Source organism: Cnephaeus nilssonii (genome assembly GCF_951640355.1).
Source record: "Cnephaeus nilssonii genome assembly, chromosome: 1".
Taxonomy (NCBI): Eukaryota; Metazoa; Chordata; class Mammalia; order Chiroptera; family Vespertilionidae; genus Cnephaeus; species Cnephaeus nilssonii.
Genome location: NC_137072.1, coordinates 86,682,424 through 86,699,319, shown reverse-complemented (window position 1 = coordinate 86,699,319; position 16,896 = coordinate 86,682,424). Strand labels below are relative to the sequence as shown.

At 39.8% G+C, this 16,896-nt stretch overlaps 1 protein-coding gene across 3 annotated transcripts in view; it reads right to left on the bottom strand.

Annotated features, from left to right (window-relative positions):
* LNX1 (ligand of numb-protein X 1) overlaps positions 1-16,896 on the bottom strand; it is a 107,914-nt gene that overhangs the window by 1,052 nt on the left and 89,966 nt on the right. For all 3 annotated transcript variants that reach the window (XM_079771528.1, XM_079771529.1, XM_079771530.1), the window contains 4 exons: positions 13,144-13,278; positions 7,265-7,442; positions 5,474-5,702; positions 133-291 (listed from right to left, as the gene is read on the bottom strand). In XM_079771528.1, coding sequence (XP_079627654.1) covers positions 133-291; positions 5,474-5,702; positions 7,265-7,442; positions 13,144-13,278 — 701 coding nt within the window. The remainder of the gene's footprint in view (positions 1-132; positions 292-5,473; positions 5,703-7,264; positions 7,443-13,143; positions 13,279-16,896) is intronic.

The window sequence follows — 16,896 nt, the reverse complement described above, 5'->3', positions numbered from 1 at the left end:
CCAATATGAAAGGTATAATACATGCCTTTTTTCAAGAAGGGCCATGCTTTTTTATGCACAAAAATGCATAAAACAAAATATTTGAATATAAATTTTATACATTTTTTTTGTTAAAATAGTTGTTATTGTTACCTAATTCTTCCATCATTATATGCTGGTGTTCCTTCAACAATGGATTTGATAAAAAAAGGTTTGTTCCCATTGTATTCTTCATAACCTCCTACAATGCAGAAGCCCAGACTTCCAGCTGTGTTTCTTCGTAATACAACATCTTTGCAGTTATACAGGTACCTGCAATAGAATGTAATCAATATATAAGCAGTTAAGTTGAACTCAGTTAATAATTACCGTATTTTCCGGCGTATAAGACGACTTTTTAACCCAGGAAAATCTTCTCAAAAGTCGGGGGTTGTCTTATACGCCGGGTGTCATCTTATAGGGTGGGTATATCCCAAACTCTATATTTTAACTGGAAAAGTTGGGGGTCGTCTTATATGCCGGAAAATACGGTACTGTGATTCATCTTCCATTTCCTTTTTTGACATTAGTTTTTAGAATAAATAGCACTAGATGGGTCTCACTCAAAATTGACCTTTGTACTGTTAGCTTGCTTTTTCTTATTGAACTTCTGTTTTCCATTGTTAAACACACTTTAACAAATGACACCATCTATTTATGTTTTGTTTATATGTCTACTGGGAAAGATAATCATTGATTTAATGCCTTAATTTATATTAAAAAGTTGGATATGCATAAATCCTTATTGGTGAACCAAATTCAAGTATACTTATTATGGATGTCATTTTTACTTGTAGGTTTAAAAAATTTTCTTTTTAAATTGATCTGAGAGGGAGAATCATCAATTGGTTCCCAACTGCATGCTTCCTCACTGGGGATTGAACCCATAACCTGGGTATGTGCCCTGACTGGGAATCCAACCCACCACCTTCTGGTGTACAGGACAGTGCTCCAACCAACTGAGCCACAAGGCAAAATTCTTTGAATAAATGATTATTCTCAATTAAAAAAATTTCAAACCTACCCTAATTAATGCATTTGTTGAAATTTGGACTTTTGAAAAATATTAGTTTATATGTATGTAGTTCTACGTGTTTAATAAAGATTAGAGACATAAGCAGGCATAAAGTGAATGGAAAATATATATTTAAAGACTATAAGAATGATTCATAATGGAGTATAGAAAACTGGCAGTAAATGGAACAGCAAGTTATAAAAGGAATGGGAAGGGAAGAAGAGACCAGAGGTCTTCTGTAAATGAGTAGAATTTTCAGCTAAAATAGAAATATAGATTGAAGAAACTATTTCTTTTACTATTCTGTGGTAGTTGGATGAGTGTTAACATAGGTGCAGGCTAATGTGCAAACTGTATTACAATTAGGATAGAAGGTCTATGTCAGGAGCTGGATTTGACTCGAAAATCCCTGAGTCCAGAAACGTTTGAAAAAAATGAATATTTTCATGTTGACCAAAAAAAAAAAATATTGGTTTGTTTATAAGCTGTACCTTAAAATTTTAACTGCTTTTTGAAAAACCAATAAAACGTCTCTTGTGAAATGTTTTGTTAAGTGATGATGACATTGGTCAGTAACATTTGTTAAACTAATTTTAAGTCAGCTTTTTTCCTATTTTGAACTCACTCAAGGCTTAATTGAAGAGTTCACAAAGTATAAAGAGTAGCAAGGAGTTTAGTAATTTTTCTAAATAAGAAAATTATGGTTACCTCAAATAATTTAGACTGTTAAAAGGAGTTGATAAATATGGTGAAGTTGGTTGCTACTGTTTTTTGTTCTTTCACTAGCTGTTCCTTCAAGGACTCCACTTTTCAGTGGACCTCAATATTTCACTGAACCCCCCTATATTACTAAAGTGTGGTTTCCAAAATATGTGCCTTTCAGGGTCTAGAGGCAAAACATTTTTGTCATAATAGCATGATCTTTGCCTTTTCACTCATTTTCTTATGAGCATAAATTTTTTCCAGAGAACACATGATAGGTGATCTGGCAACAGATAGAATGCAGAAGTAGATATGAGTCCACTAATCTTCTATTAAGCCAAATGTTAAAGAGGTTTGCAAAAAAATACACAATGCCGGTCTTCTCACTAACTTTTTAAAATAATGTCTTATGAGAAAAGCAGTATGTTAACATAATGGAGTGGATTATTTTAAATAAGTAAAAAATTCTTCGTATTAATTCATAAGGTAAATATCATTAGACATAACCTATATAAACAAAAGTTCTTTAGGATCATCAATACTTTTTAAATCTGTATAGGGGTCTTAAGACAAAAACTGGGAATTTCGGCTCTATATGTGTTTATCAAACTTGGAAGTCCCATTGGTATCTCAGACTCAATATGTTCGAAACAAGTAATATTTCCCTATTCTTCCTTACTGTGATAAAATAATTGCATTGATGTCCCCAAGTGGCTACCGTACCCTGGTGTACCCAGTTGTATAACTGTGGTGTCTTCCTATTCTGATTCTGGACTCAGCCATAAGAGCAACAGTGGAATTTTTGCCACCACCAGGCAAATCTTAGGTACATAAGTATGGCCAGCCAAGATCAATCAAGCCTAGCCTGAATCAGCTGAGCCCCCACAGACTTGTGAACTAAATATTACATATGGTTACTTGTTAACTGAGGTTTTGCAGCATGATTGTGAAAATACATAATTGCTATGCCTACTCCTAATTTAGTTGTATCCCTTCTGCTTTTAAAAAGTTACTAAAGAAGCAATTAGGAAACTTAAAAATATAAATGCAAATTCCATCTTAAAACTCAGTCACTATATATGAAAGAGAACTTCCAAAGGCAGTGAGAGTCAAAGAGGGATGATGGAAGAGGGAATGCCCATAGCTGAAGAGTGCAGTCCAAGCTGGTAGAGTCCTGGGGGCCATAGTGAGTGGTCCACTGATAGCAAAACACGCATCCACTGGGAACACCAGAAGTAGGCAGGCTGACTGTTAGCAGAGCGTTCCCTGGGCCCAGTGTGGCAGAGAAGAAGGGCATAAGTGAGGTAATAACCCAGTCAACCCATATGGACAGAAAGTAGCCTGCCAATGCGGTAGGGTAAAGAATCAGCGGAGACATACTACAAAAGTGGGAAGGTAACTAATAACAGTAACAGACAAAACCCACTCACCAGAAAAATGCTGTAGAAAAATGAAGTTTTAACCACATTACTGTGAATTTAAACTACTTCTGAAATAATTATAAATAAGAGATCAAGGAAGATATGAGAGAATAAACTGACAGAAGAAAGAAGTGAAGAAATAGAAAAACAAAGATATACTATTGAAAAACGGGATATGAAGGACAAATTAAAATAAGGATATGAAGGACAGATTAAAATAAGCAAAGAAAACAATGGAAATAAACAGTTGAAAAGAATTCAAGAGAAAATGAAACACGAGACATCAAATACATATTTGGATTCCCTGAAAAGAAGAACCCAAATAAGTTACTTTGAACATTAGGTGAAAAGACCAAGCCACACACAGATGGGAAGAAATGAGATCACACTTCTCTACCCCACAGTTAGTTAATAGTGATGCGGTGCCTACAAAGTCAGAGTGTGATCGATAATATATCCAGGCAAACTGCCATCTGGTTGTACAAACGCACTTTACTAGAACCAGTTCCTATTGTAGGAGCTGTCACTGTACAGTCTGAATTTTTATTGTATTATTTTTGATATCTACTGATATGATACCTAGCATATAAGATTTTAAAAAATCAGTACATAATAGTGTGTATGGTACTACTATGTGTGTGTACAGAGATATCTGCTTTTGCAAATAAATAACCATGCCCATTCATTTTACATTTTGTCCATGGCTACTTTCATGCTAACACAGGACTGAATAGTTGCAACAGAGACAGTATGACCCACAAAGCCTAAACTCTGACCCTTTTCAGAAAAAGTTTGCCATCCCCTGACACAGATACTCCCTGGACAAATACACAAGGAATTGGTGACAGATTATGATCTGAGGGGACTGGGGTGGGAGATACAACCTTTCACTCTATACCCATTGGTGCCCTCTGAGATTTGTACTGTGCTTATTAAATTACTACTAGGTGAGAAGAGAGATGGAGGAAGATAAGCATTGCCAGGGTGACTGAAAATCAGTGGTGTCTACTGGCACTATTTTCACAGTGCCCTTCTACTCTTTTCAAGGAAATGAGCAAAATCCACACTATTGTGGCAAGAGCATACAGGTGCCCGCCCACAGCCATGTAAAAGGGGGAAAGAAAACCATTCACTTGGTCGTATTTGGAGTAAAAAGTTTCTCACATTTGTCCCATCTTACCTGAGTCTTGATTATATAACAGAATAGCTTTGAAGCACAAAAAATGATCTATAATAGAATGCAGTTTCAAAAAGATTTTTTTAAACAATAGAAGTAATATCCTCTTCCACTTAGGTTCAATTCTAAATGTTTAAAGTTTTTAAGCTGCCTCAATGCTCAGCTGTTTAAAAATGTACTCATTTAAAATTTATCAATTACTGAAGGCTCAAAAAGGAATTGAGGACAGTTTGTATTTGAGTCAGGGATGTTTTATAAACCTCATTTAAAGAAAAAAAAAAAAAGACCTATCTCCACCCTCAAGAAAAATGTACTAAAACCAAACATCCTGCTCTCGTTCATTTAATTCTATCTTCAGCATATCATCTTCAGTGACTCCAATATTTAACATTTAAATCATGCATTTGGAATTTGTAAGAATCTTCTGAAGGCCAAGAGTTAATGTTTGTGATGCAGATGAATAAAATCCAATTTATCTGCCCTCAGAATATTTAATTTGTTTACAGCCACTTAGCAAGGCTACCCCCAAATCCTTTCCTGAAGTGTCTGTATGAGCCAATTAAACAGCTATATACTGTTAAGATTCTAGTTGCAACTCATTAAAGTGACAAGTCAGCTGCTTCCTGAAGTTATGTGCAAGAACTCACAAGAGTAGGTACTAAGGAGAGAAGATGAGAGATGCGTTCTCAACACATGCATAAGCATAGGTGAAGGCAAAGTGTTCTGCGTCGCTTTAGGTTTAGCCTGGGCCACCCGACGGCTCGAGGTAAAACCATAGATGGGAGTCATCCTCCATGCAAGATCCTAGGGCTGCCCCTACTTGAGTGAACACCCTGAATTTCAGCATCCTCTCCCTATCAGCTGAGCTCCCTGATGCAAGAAAACTGAAACGACTCTACGTGGCAGACCTGTGAGCACCTCATGATGAATGCCTAATGTTTCCACATCCAGGCTTTTGTCCCTGCCCTATGATTTCTGCATGCATTTTCAGTTACAATTATTTCAAATAGCCCCACAACCAAGCCAGGGATTCATTAAGATGCTAGTGCCATGAGTCAGCCCAAGAAAGTGAAAGAATGGTAAAAAAATACATAGTTGTTTCCTCCCACACCTCCCCAAGGATGTCACATTGGGACTCACCGTGGTAATTCCAGCCACATGACCCAGGAGGGGGACCAGTCACTGGGCGGGGCCATGTTGTGGTTGGAGTCCAGGGCTGCTGGGCTGTTGCATTCTTCCTGGGACTCACATTGTTTGACTTCCAAAGCTTTAAGAACCATCAAGGAGGATGTGCTTTTCAATAATGCAACGGCCTTGTTCCGGCTGACCTCTGTTAGTTCAACCCCATTCACATTCAACAAAATGTCACCTGGTGGTCAGAGAAGCAGAAGCTATCCTTAGTGCAATAGGACCTTCTGCTTCCAGTGCAAAGGAGCAGGGACTGACTGATGGATGCGGTGAAGTAGTGAGGGTGGGGCACATGTCAGCCTCTTGCATTGACATGAGGCTGGATTCTCATATAGCAAATGGTGAATTGTGTGCATTCTGCAAGGCATTGGTAAGTCATGTTTAGAGGTTTCTAAAGCATACCCATTGGTGTTTGGCTCTTGTCATTAAAAAAACAAAACAAAAAGGAGGAATAGCCTCATTTACCATTTAATCAAAGAAAATCTACACTTTCACTCCTTTTTTGTTTTATGTTTTTAGCACAAAGGGAGAGCACTTGGCAAAAGCTTTCAGCACCTGCACAGAGCCTAGTGTATGATAGGCACCTAATACACATGATTTGAATGAATAAGGAACTACCCCTGAGAGTATCTGGCATGGAGTCTACAGCAGTTAAGAAAAATGGGCCCTGGAACTGTGTTCTCAAAGAGGTGGAAAGAAGAGTTAACATTTCTATTGATTGCACAGGTGCTAAGAACTAGCATTGGTTAAGCACCTACTGTGTGCTGGACCATTTCCTTACATATCCTATAATCTGCTCATGTTCTCTCACAAGTCACTTCCTGGTTGACCTCATTATTCTGCACCCAGGTGCTTGGATAAAAAAGAGAAGCAAGAGAAACTAAGATACATACCTCCCCTGCCTCCATTTTCTGTTCTTTTATCTCCTGATCTTTCTGCCTCCTTTGAATAGCTTTTTTATATAGAATAACCACAGCAAGAGTAAAAAAGAGGGGAAAGATGGGAAAGGCCTTGAGTCCTTCCTGACCCGAAATAAACATAGTTAGGTTGGCTGACTGAATCCCTTAACATGCCACCCCCCCTGGCTCCATAGACTGAGCAACTGTACTTCAGAAACTTTACATTTTATCTCTTGAATCTGAATCCTTAAATAACATAATTGCCCAACCATTTGAGTTACCCCTTCATGTGAATAGACTATATTATTAAGGATACGCATTTGACATCTTCATTTCAGAAGTCCAGGACGCACAAGATTAAAGTAACAAAACACTTTTCACCAGTGGGAAAGTACCTATGGCATGGTACTTTCACTTAATATTCAATCAAAGTCTATCCAATTACTTCCCCTATACAGCTCATAAAATTGAATAATTCATGAATAGTTTCATCACCGGATAAATCCAGCAAAGGATCACTTAGAATAAATGGAACAAAATTATGCCATTTAACCAAGGCAACTTGCTCAGAACTAGCATTTTCCTATTAATTCTTGGCATAGTTTGCAGTACTTGCTTTACTAGCAAGCAAGGTGGCGCCCACATCAATCCACTTGAACTAAGGAGGGTTGAAACCCAGTCTGGCAACTACACTCAAACTATTCATGGTCAATGGGTAACAGATGTCCCGGCCAGATCACCCTCACATTTGCTTGTTAAATCTGGAAACAGTTACCTAACCTAGCAAGCTGCTAATTCCTCTTAACACTGCTGCCCCAGAACCTTAAGTTTCTTTACTTTTTACCTGTTTTTATTCTTCCATCTCTGCTTATGACTCCTCCAGGTTCAACACTGATGACGTAGATAGGCAAATCCCACTCACTGTGTGATGCTCCCCCTGAAACAGTCATCCCAAGAGATTCGCTGGGGTCTTTTCGGACACTGACCACCTTCTCATGACAAGTGACTGCAAGAGGGAGGTGCTAAAGGCACAGACAGAAAAACATGGGTTTGCATTTCCTACATACAAAATGGCACAAATATATGATAGTGGTGTTTGGTCTCAGAGAAAGACACACATAGAGAGAACCCTTGTTTTGCCACCCTCTCCCCCAGCCCCTAGGGCAGAGTTATATTATCCCAAATTCTATAGGCTGATTCAGAGGAAGTTTACATTTCAGTAAAAATTGACCAATAAAAATGGAAGGAACTGTACCCCAAATTTTTCAAGTGATTCATTCCTGATAGTCGAGTCAACATTTTGGAAATAACTCATTTCATTCATGAATAAATTTTCTAAGTTACAAAAGTAACCATATTTTAAATAATAGTGCCAGTTAACTTTATGCAGGTAATCAATTATAGAAATTCTAAAAAAAAAATGGATTTCATATATATGACTCTTAAAAATTCACCAATATCTAAGTTTCTCCCAGTTAGCATCTTTACGCTTTAGTATTTCTAAATATGCAGTCAGTTGTACTTTTTCATTTTGTTACATAAAATATATATACATAATATAAACATACAAATATAGTATATGCAATTGTATAGTATACACTGGATAAACTTTTGAAAAGCAAATTAAGAGAACTTATTTTGATTTAATAGCACTAGACAAAAACCATGCAAAGCTATATTCAGCATTATCTTGAAGCAATTATGTAGAGAAGGTCAAGGGCACTGCTTATCAATGAATACATATCAATGTATACTTTTTCAAAAATGTATTCTCCTCCCTGCTGGTGCAGTGATCTAGGCAGCGGTCACCAACCGGTGGCCCGTGAGATCCGAAAGGTTGGCGACCGCTGAATTTTAGGGGACTAAGACTGTGGACATGTGCACTGCAAATAAATATAACACTTGGTCAAACCTCAAAGAAGTATCTGGCTCAAAGCATAGCTATAGTTATACCTAAGGAAGGAACATTTAAAAGCACATCTGATTAAAAAAAAAAAATCAAGGTACAAAAAAAGTGTAAGTGTGCTAGCTCTTTTAAAAAAAAGAAAAATGATTTGTATTACTATTTGAATTTCTGTAAAGAAACTGGGAGAAAAATTGGTTTCCTGGAGGTAGGTGGAACAGGGACTTCTTAACATATCCTTTCCATTTGAACCCTATATATATATATATTATCCAGCAAATCAAATGAATTCTAATTAAACATCTACAAATTGGGTGGATGACATCATATAGAACTATTTTACCTGCAAGCACAGGGTCAATTTTAAATGCCTCATTAGGAAGCAAGATAAGCCTAGGCTTTTGTGTGCATTTATTATCTTATGATTTCCTGCAGTTTTAAGTTAGCCATGTCTCTTAATGGCCTTATTGCATACAGTAATGGCCTATTACTATACCCCTAGCGTTGACCATAGTAGCATTTAGCACATTGAAGATGGTTTTAAGTACATGTTTGCTGAATAAATGGATGAATACATTGCAAATTGCCACAAATGGTTTTTGGTAGTAATAGAATAATAAATCAGAAATTGAATAATTATGACAAGGTATATATTATAATTAGTACTTGTAAGGTCTGGATTGTGTTTATATAAACCCCAGAACCTTGAAGATAATGGTTATCAGATGAGGGTTATAAAACTGAAATAAGACTTTCTTCAGATAAAAGTTTCAAAATAAGGACTAGTAATAGTCCTAGCACTTCGGCTAAGGCCAAGGAGTAGACTTAAGAGGGGCTCTCAAGATCCATTCTCAGCACATGACCTTTCCCTTCTGAAAAGCAATTAGATGCAGGATGTCTCTTCCTTTAATTAGAAGCATCTCTCAAAAGAAACCCACTTGGAGATGCAGGCAGTTCTGAAATGCCTCCAACGTGGCAAGAATTCTAAACCCAGAGACTCCCACTGGCTGCCCTGCTGCTTCAGCTCATTCCTGGGGATATTCACAAAGCATTTACTCCTGATGCTCACAAAGAAGGGCTTCATTTCATTATTTCCACATGTGGGACAGGGGTATCGTAAGGGTAGTTGATCAATCTCCCAAGGTGATGTCTAAAACACAGTCTGGAATATTCTGAGAAACAAGGATATCTCACACACACATACCTCACACACTATCTCATTCTTGAACAGCTGCCTAATACTTCGTGTGGATGTGTTATATTCCCCACTGATGACAGGCTGTTTGCAGTCTTCTGCAAAATTAAACAGGGACACTGCAAACATCTTAGACTCACATATCTTGTGCACTTGTGTAACTATTTCTTTAGGCTAATGTCCTAGTATTACAATGGAGAAATCAAAGAGCTTGGGCATTTTACATTTCAATAGATATTGATTGATAAATTACCTTTGAAATGGTTTCTATCATTTATTATCTCTCCAAGACATTGTGAAAATACTGATTTCTCACAATGGTGCTAGGTTTTATCCATCTTTACCAATATTTTCCCAGGTGAAAACAAATATTCCAATAACTTAATTGCCTTTCTTTGTAGTAAGTTTGAACATCTTTTATTGATATTTGGGTTTTTAACAGTAATTAGCTTATGAGATTTGTGATAATGTGATCACTCAAGCTCCTTCTAGCTTCATCTATGAAATGGGTAAGAATGCCCATGTACAGCAAACCTGTGGCTAAAAGTTATATAACCAAATGGAAAATAGGACTTTTTGGTTTTTTAAAAAAAAGGTGTTATAAAATTCATTTGAAAGTAGCAAAAGTCCAAATCTTACAAAATATTCCCAGAAGTTACATTGGCTTCACTCCTGCCACTCCAGTTAATAGGAATTTGTGAGGCTTTAATATTTGTTGTGAATAAATATTGCTGGAATAATGTGCAGATTGGCCAGCTACACACCTTTGGGAAAAGGAAGGAAATACCTATTTGTTTCCTACTTAGGTAGGTCCAGGCAGGCAAACCAAGACTTTTTAAAAAACCAGGTAAGTGAAACAGGTGTCAGGAGGAAAATTGGGACCTGCAACCCAGGATGTCTGATTCTAAATCCATGCTCCTCACTATCCCATTTTGCTTTTAGAGGGAACACTGAAACGCATGATCTAAATAAACTTATCAATGTTCAAGCATCTGTCAGAAAAACACATGAAAGAACTAATCACCCAATTTTTCCAGAGGGAGTTTAACTAGCTCAATGACTACAGAACTCAACCCAAATCAAATTGTATCAAATAAATCACATGACACACGTTTTGGTTGCGGAAAGCTATGTCCTCCCGGCTGCAGAGGTGTGTCATTTATGCTTTTACATGCAAGTTCCTGGAGATCAGAACCTCCTTTCACTTCTTCGGTGTCTCCCAAACGGCCTTTCTGCACTGAGCAACTACAGGCTAAACAGCCATGACTGGACTACCCCAGATAAGAAATGTGTCCATGTGTCCTGTGTCTCCCACATACTTGCTTTACCCACAGGAGAGACACGCCTGTGTTAGGAATGGAAAAGCCCAGTGCTCACTGAACCCTCTGTACCCAGACTTGCCTAACTGGTGGGGAGAGGAGAGTTAAATACAAGAAAGATCTTCTCCCCCCCCCACCCCGTTTTCTTCCCCACACCCCTTCCCTACTTTGGAGACTTGAGGGTGCTCCCTAATGTTTAAAACATGATTTATGATAAAACAGTTTAAGCTGATTAAAACATGTCAGGGCTACCAGTGTACTATCACTCAGCTACAAAATTACATAATAGATTATTTGCTTTGGGTTTTTAACCCTTTGCACTCACTTGCTTTTTTCTCGATTCCTTTATTCTAATGCTAACCGTGTCGAGTCACACTCGACATCCGAGTGCAAAAGGTTAAAAAGCATTTTAGACATATTAAAAAATGCATAAAGATGAACATAACCTGCCCATATACCTTGCAACCCAGTGTCAGACATACATGTCCCATGTACAGCTGAGGTGCCTCTCTGACTTCCCTCTGGTCACATTCCCCTTCCTCTCCCAGAGGTAACCACACTCCTAAACTTGATGCCTATTGTTCTTTAACTTTTGAATTCATTAAAAACTTTTCTGTCTCACAAATCTTGGTTTGTCTTCTTTGGTATTTCTTTGGGTAATTTCACTTCCTGCTTTCAAAAAGCCATGTTGTTTCCTAAACAAAATACAACTTTAGTAGGATCATAAAAAACTAAACCATCAAAGAGCCATCTATGTCTTCATTGCATTTTTAAACATGCCCCTTTTAATGTGTGCGTGAGAGCATTTCAGAAGGCAGAGAGAACTATAAATTAAAATGAAAATAATTACAATTTCTACTGGGCCAGTTTGTTATGCATGTTTTCCAGGAATTGAACATGAGAGAGGGTTTCAGCAAAAATTTGATCAGACCCTCCTGGCTCTTTCCATGATTCATTATGGTTAGGTAGAAGGGGTTATAAAACCACAGGGCTGGTGGAAGCTTCATTCTTAGTGGTTTAGTGAGCGAGGATATAATATGGTCTTGCTAACTCAATTATAATTAGTTAACTAGATTAAAACTTTAATTAAGAGAATAAACTAGTTTTCTATTAATAGCATTAAATTTATTTAAACACACTAATGGTATTTACTAGTGCAAAGACAACAGGGAATGCTTACCCATAAAATGTTTTAGCAAGGAGGTACTTGGTCTGTTGAGATTGCTTATTGTAAATAAACCTGGAATTTATGGGTTTATGGGGCATAGCTGGCTGGTAGGCTGGAGAAAGGGGAGAGAGAGTATCCTTGTAGGCTATGTCATTAACAGCATATGAAGCAGAGATGTTCCAAAATCAAAATTTGAGTATAGTTTCTACATACGTTGCTCAAAAATTCAAACTTGTGAATTATTCCAAACCAAAATCTAGCATGATGTGGCATGTAGACATTCCGTAATCTGATTCAGGAAGAGCGGGCTATCTATAAGAGTTTTTAGTTACAAGTCATTTAATGGAACCAGATCCCAGAAGAAATGGCAGCCAGAAATTCATCACCATCACAATAGGATGCCAAGTGGAGGCGATTGGACTCAGCTTGGTCTAAGCAAGGTGTGTGTTGCTTAGATACCCAACCAAATGGAGACGTTATGGCGCTGCCTCTAACACTGGCCACAGGCAGAAGTAGGAACTGGGCTGAGGCACCTCATTTAAAGAGGGGCTGCACATTGCTTCCCTGCAGATTCATGCTGCTTCATCCCCCGTTTTTAAAAATGCTTCTGGATTTGAATTCCCTAAGATAGGACATGTGCTCTTTGGTTTGCCCAGTCCGCACCACTTGCTAGTGTTACATGAACTTCAAGTGTTTATATTATTTTTTCTGGGTCCTTCTGCAAAAACACACACCCTAAAAATAGCAGGGGGATTGCTCCTTTTCAGCCAGACTGGGAACTTCAAAATCCAGAAGCCAAGCAAACCTCTTGCTTCATTTCAAAGTGAATGAAAAACAGTCCTTAAACAAAATGAGTTGAAATAACATGACATCCATTTGGCTTAGACCAGAAATTATGAGGTCTGCAAGATCAGGTTTCAAAACTCTCCTGCATCTTCCTCTCTCCTGCTTGGATGGGAGACACCTGCTATCCCACCAGGTCTTGAAGATGGGACTCTGGGCTTTTACTGTTACAAGATAAGTCACATAGTGTTTAAGTGATGAAATCCAGAGATGACACTTAGAAATGTTAATGTGTGCAGCCTTCCTGAGAAATAGCTCACCGCAGAAGCAGTGGACATACCCTGCTGGGCCTCACCTTGGGGTTGTGGCTCCTGTCCCCTGGCCCCGAGGACCGGCTGCCGTTGCTGCTCCAGCCGGCTTCCTGAAAGATGTCAGGACTCTGCTGACGGGCCTGGCGGGACACGACGAGGTGGATGCGCCTTTCACTGGCCTGGATGATAAGACACAGGCGTTAGCACTGGGAGCTTCCATCCCAAGCATCCAGTCACCAGGGTTACCAAGATGTGTGAGTTGGGTTTTACCTTTTTTTTATGGAAAAAAAAAAAGTGGTTTCTAGTATTTTTCATGGCAGTGCCCACTTTGTAATTTGACAAGAACACGAGTCATTTCCTTTACCCCTTATCCAATGAATGGCTCTACCGTACACAGCCTAAAATGTTGTTTGAGAAACTTTCCAGATAGAATAGGGTGTACAGTGTAAAGTAGCAGCCCCGTCAAACTCCAGACTGAAGGTCTGAGACCAAGGGTCAGCTATAAAGAAAAAGCAGTAGAGTTATTGGCAGGAATATTACCGCCGCAGGAAGAGAAATTCTGCGTCTGACGGTTTCAAACATCCGGGTACTGGAAACAATGAGCACTTCAGAACTACAGGGGTGACCCAGTGGCCCTAACACAGCCCGATCAGAGGCCTTTCCCTCAACCCTTTGTTTTTCACCTGACTACCATTAATTCTGACTACCAGTCCTCTCTGCTGTGTATGCTGATACTTGGACAGAGTGTTCCAAATAGCAAATACATTCCTTATTGGTAAGGTCCATTCCACACCATAAATGTGCAGGTTGGCTTTCTGCCACCGAGGAGTTTCATGTGTGCTTGAGAGCATGAGAACTGCTGGTTGCTGAGGCTCCAGCTCTGCAGGGCAGTGAGTCAAGACCTTGGGCCTGTGAAACATACATGAACAGGGCCTCCCGACGGCCCGGTGAAGTAGCCACTTGAGCTGACCCATCACTCTAGTAAAAGCTAACAGTGCCTGAGGCATGGCTAGATTTGATTAGAAAAGTCCCCTTCAAATACTAGATTTGGGGACAAGGAAGGTAGAGAAGAGAGGAGTAAGTTCTAGGGGTTCCCACCTTTATCCCTCCTCCTGACCACTCACAACCACCGCAGACCTGACATTGGCCTGCTTGCCTTCTTCCGTCGCAGCCGTGGTCATCAGACCACGGGAAAGTCAGGCCACGGAAGGAGGATTGCTTCGTTTCTGGATTTGAATTCCATTAGATAGGAATTCAAATGAGCTCAGAAAGTGGGGACTGAGCTATTTGCTTCCTGCCTCTTCTCTGCATCGTCCTTCCCACAGAACATAACTCACTCCCACTCTCAGGAACTAGGACCTTGTTTGTGGAACCTTAAGCAGTAAGAACCCACCAATGACATCAGATCCCCACTGTGGTCCAGCACAGATCAGCCCAAACCTTCACAACTCTGCATCCTTATATTAATCAACATCTCTCCTCAGAGCTTTTTGAAAACCTAGGGGTCAATTGGGTGGTTGTACATTAGATGAACGTTTAAGAACAACTGCTGAAACACCATAAGGGTGCTTATTGTAAATGGTAGATGGTGGGCCAGTCAAATAGATTCATTTCACATAAAGTTAGCAAATCCTATCAAAAAGGAAAGTTCAAGTCCTTCGCTCATTTTCACTTCTGCGGGTCTACCCGGTACTTGCCCTTTCTCTGTTCCTTCACCCATTTCCACTCCCCTGGTGTTTTTCATCACATCTAAAGCCCATGTCAGAACAGAACAAAAATAACAAGCCCAGGAAACAATAATGAGCAAGCTGGAAGATTATTTTGTAATCACTGTCTCTTTCTTAATACTGTAAGCCTCACTTATCTCAATGAGGTTATCTTTGTGAGCTTTCTGAAGCAAAAATTATTAAGAGATAAGAAGTGGCAAACATTCAAATCAAAACTTAAATGGCTGAGCCCAAATTTGCTTATCTTCAGGGAAACTCCGATGTTTCGAAGGCTCTGGGCAGCAGGTTTGTCTCTAGGCCATCATACTGTGCTGCGTTCACTCTGGACCAGGAATGTGACCTGACCACCTCATAAAAGTTTAGAAAATCCAAGACTTACATGTCGAATCAGCTTGCCAGGCAAAATCCAAAATGGCAAGGAACAGCCTTCAAGAGCTATTTAATTCACATTGCGAGCACGAATTTCTCACTGGATTTTCAAATGCTGACTTTTATTAAGTTGTTGGCAGGAAGAACACTCCAATAAATAACCCTGGTATCGATTTACGTGGAAATAAATTCCCTGCAAGGCTGGATCTGTGGCTCTCACCAGCCACCTTATAAATTGCTCTCAGCAAGACTCTATCTGATGCACTTTCTTTCCTAGCTTTTGAAGTCGAAGGTGGAAAATGGGCTAATGTGTTTGTCCTGGCTCCTACTCCCAGGAACAGCTGGATTCAGTGTCGAGAAACAGGCCTTAGCATCAGTCTTTCTTTCCACGGAGATGAATCTGGTGTGAATGTGGAGTGAGGGTGAGAAGGTGGGCGAGGGGGAGACACAGACTGAATGAAGGAGAGAATGGCGGAAACTTATTTCATACAGACATAAACATGTGCCAGAGAGATGGGCGCAGCAGACCCGTCATTTAAATACACGCTCGAAGGAAGAACATGCTGTAGGTCGGAGGTAGGGCAGCTTCCCTCTTGCATCACGTGGGTGGTGCAGTTTGGATGAGAGGACCGTTGAACAACTGTGGCTGGCTCAAGCAGTAGACAAGGCAAGAGCTAGGTCCTCTCACTTGGAAGTTCCTCTCCTCTCTCCCTAAGCACCCTCAGTGTTGCTCTAGACAAACTCTGGGCACAGCGGTCCCAAGTTGCACAGCCCGATGGCTGTTCCATATACTCCTTTCTCTTCCAAGGAAGATCCACGCATTAAACTCCTTCTCTCCTTTCGGGTTAGAGGAAAGGGATTCTGATGACATCCACATTCTCCACTGTGCACCTCAGCTTGTTGGCAGCCATTCTCTCCCCGCAGCTGGCGTATGCCTGCTCTGGGCCAGGCACTTCACTAAGAGCCTTGGGGACATGCTCTTGCCCTCAGGGCCCTTGTCCTGCCTCAGGGACAGTCAGAAGCAGGTGCCATGAAAGAGATGTGGGTAACACACAGAGTGTCAGAGGCAGAGCCAAGTACTTCTATGTGAAAAGATAGGAAAATCCTAACACTTAGAGAAGGCCAGAGGATTAAAACGGAGTATCATTTCTCATGGAAAAGCTTGTTTTTGGTTGTTCTGTTTAATGGCTGTTTTTCTCTAAGCATTTGAAATTTGACTAAAAACTCCCAATAATATTTATATGATGGGAGTAAGCAGAGGCCATAGCAGGGAACCATAGTCCAGCAGCCTCATTTGTAGGTAGCCCATTAAAAATAATAAAATTTCATCTCTAGTAGTCAGGAGGAGTCTGGGAGTGTCTGGTTCCATCACGTTCAGCCTGGAAATGGCTCTTTCCCCTATAAAATTTACTATGACTGAAAAACGGCTCATATCGTCAGGATGCAACATGGACCAGAACGGAACGATGAAAATCAAAGATGCTACTGCACCAGGAGCCAGGAGAGGCATTTCGCAGAGCCAGTTATTGGAGGGAGGGGTCTTTTTACCATCCTGGCATTACATGAGTCCACGAGGTCACTGAGAGAGAGAGGGTCAGCCACAAATAAAGGCAGAGCAAGAGAGCACGGAGTAATTGTACTCAAGGTGTACATTTCTCGCCCAGCCAAAGGCTTCACCTATTCATCTGGAAAGGAGGATTG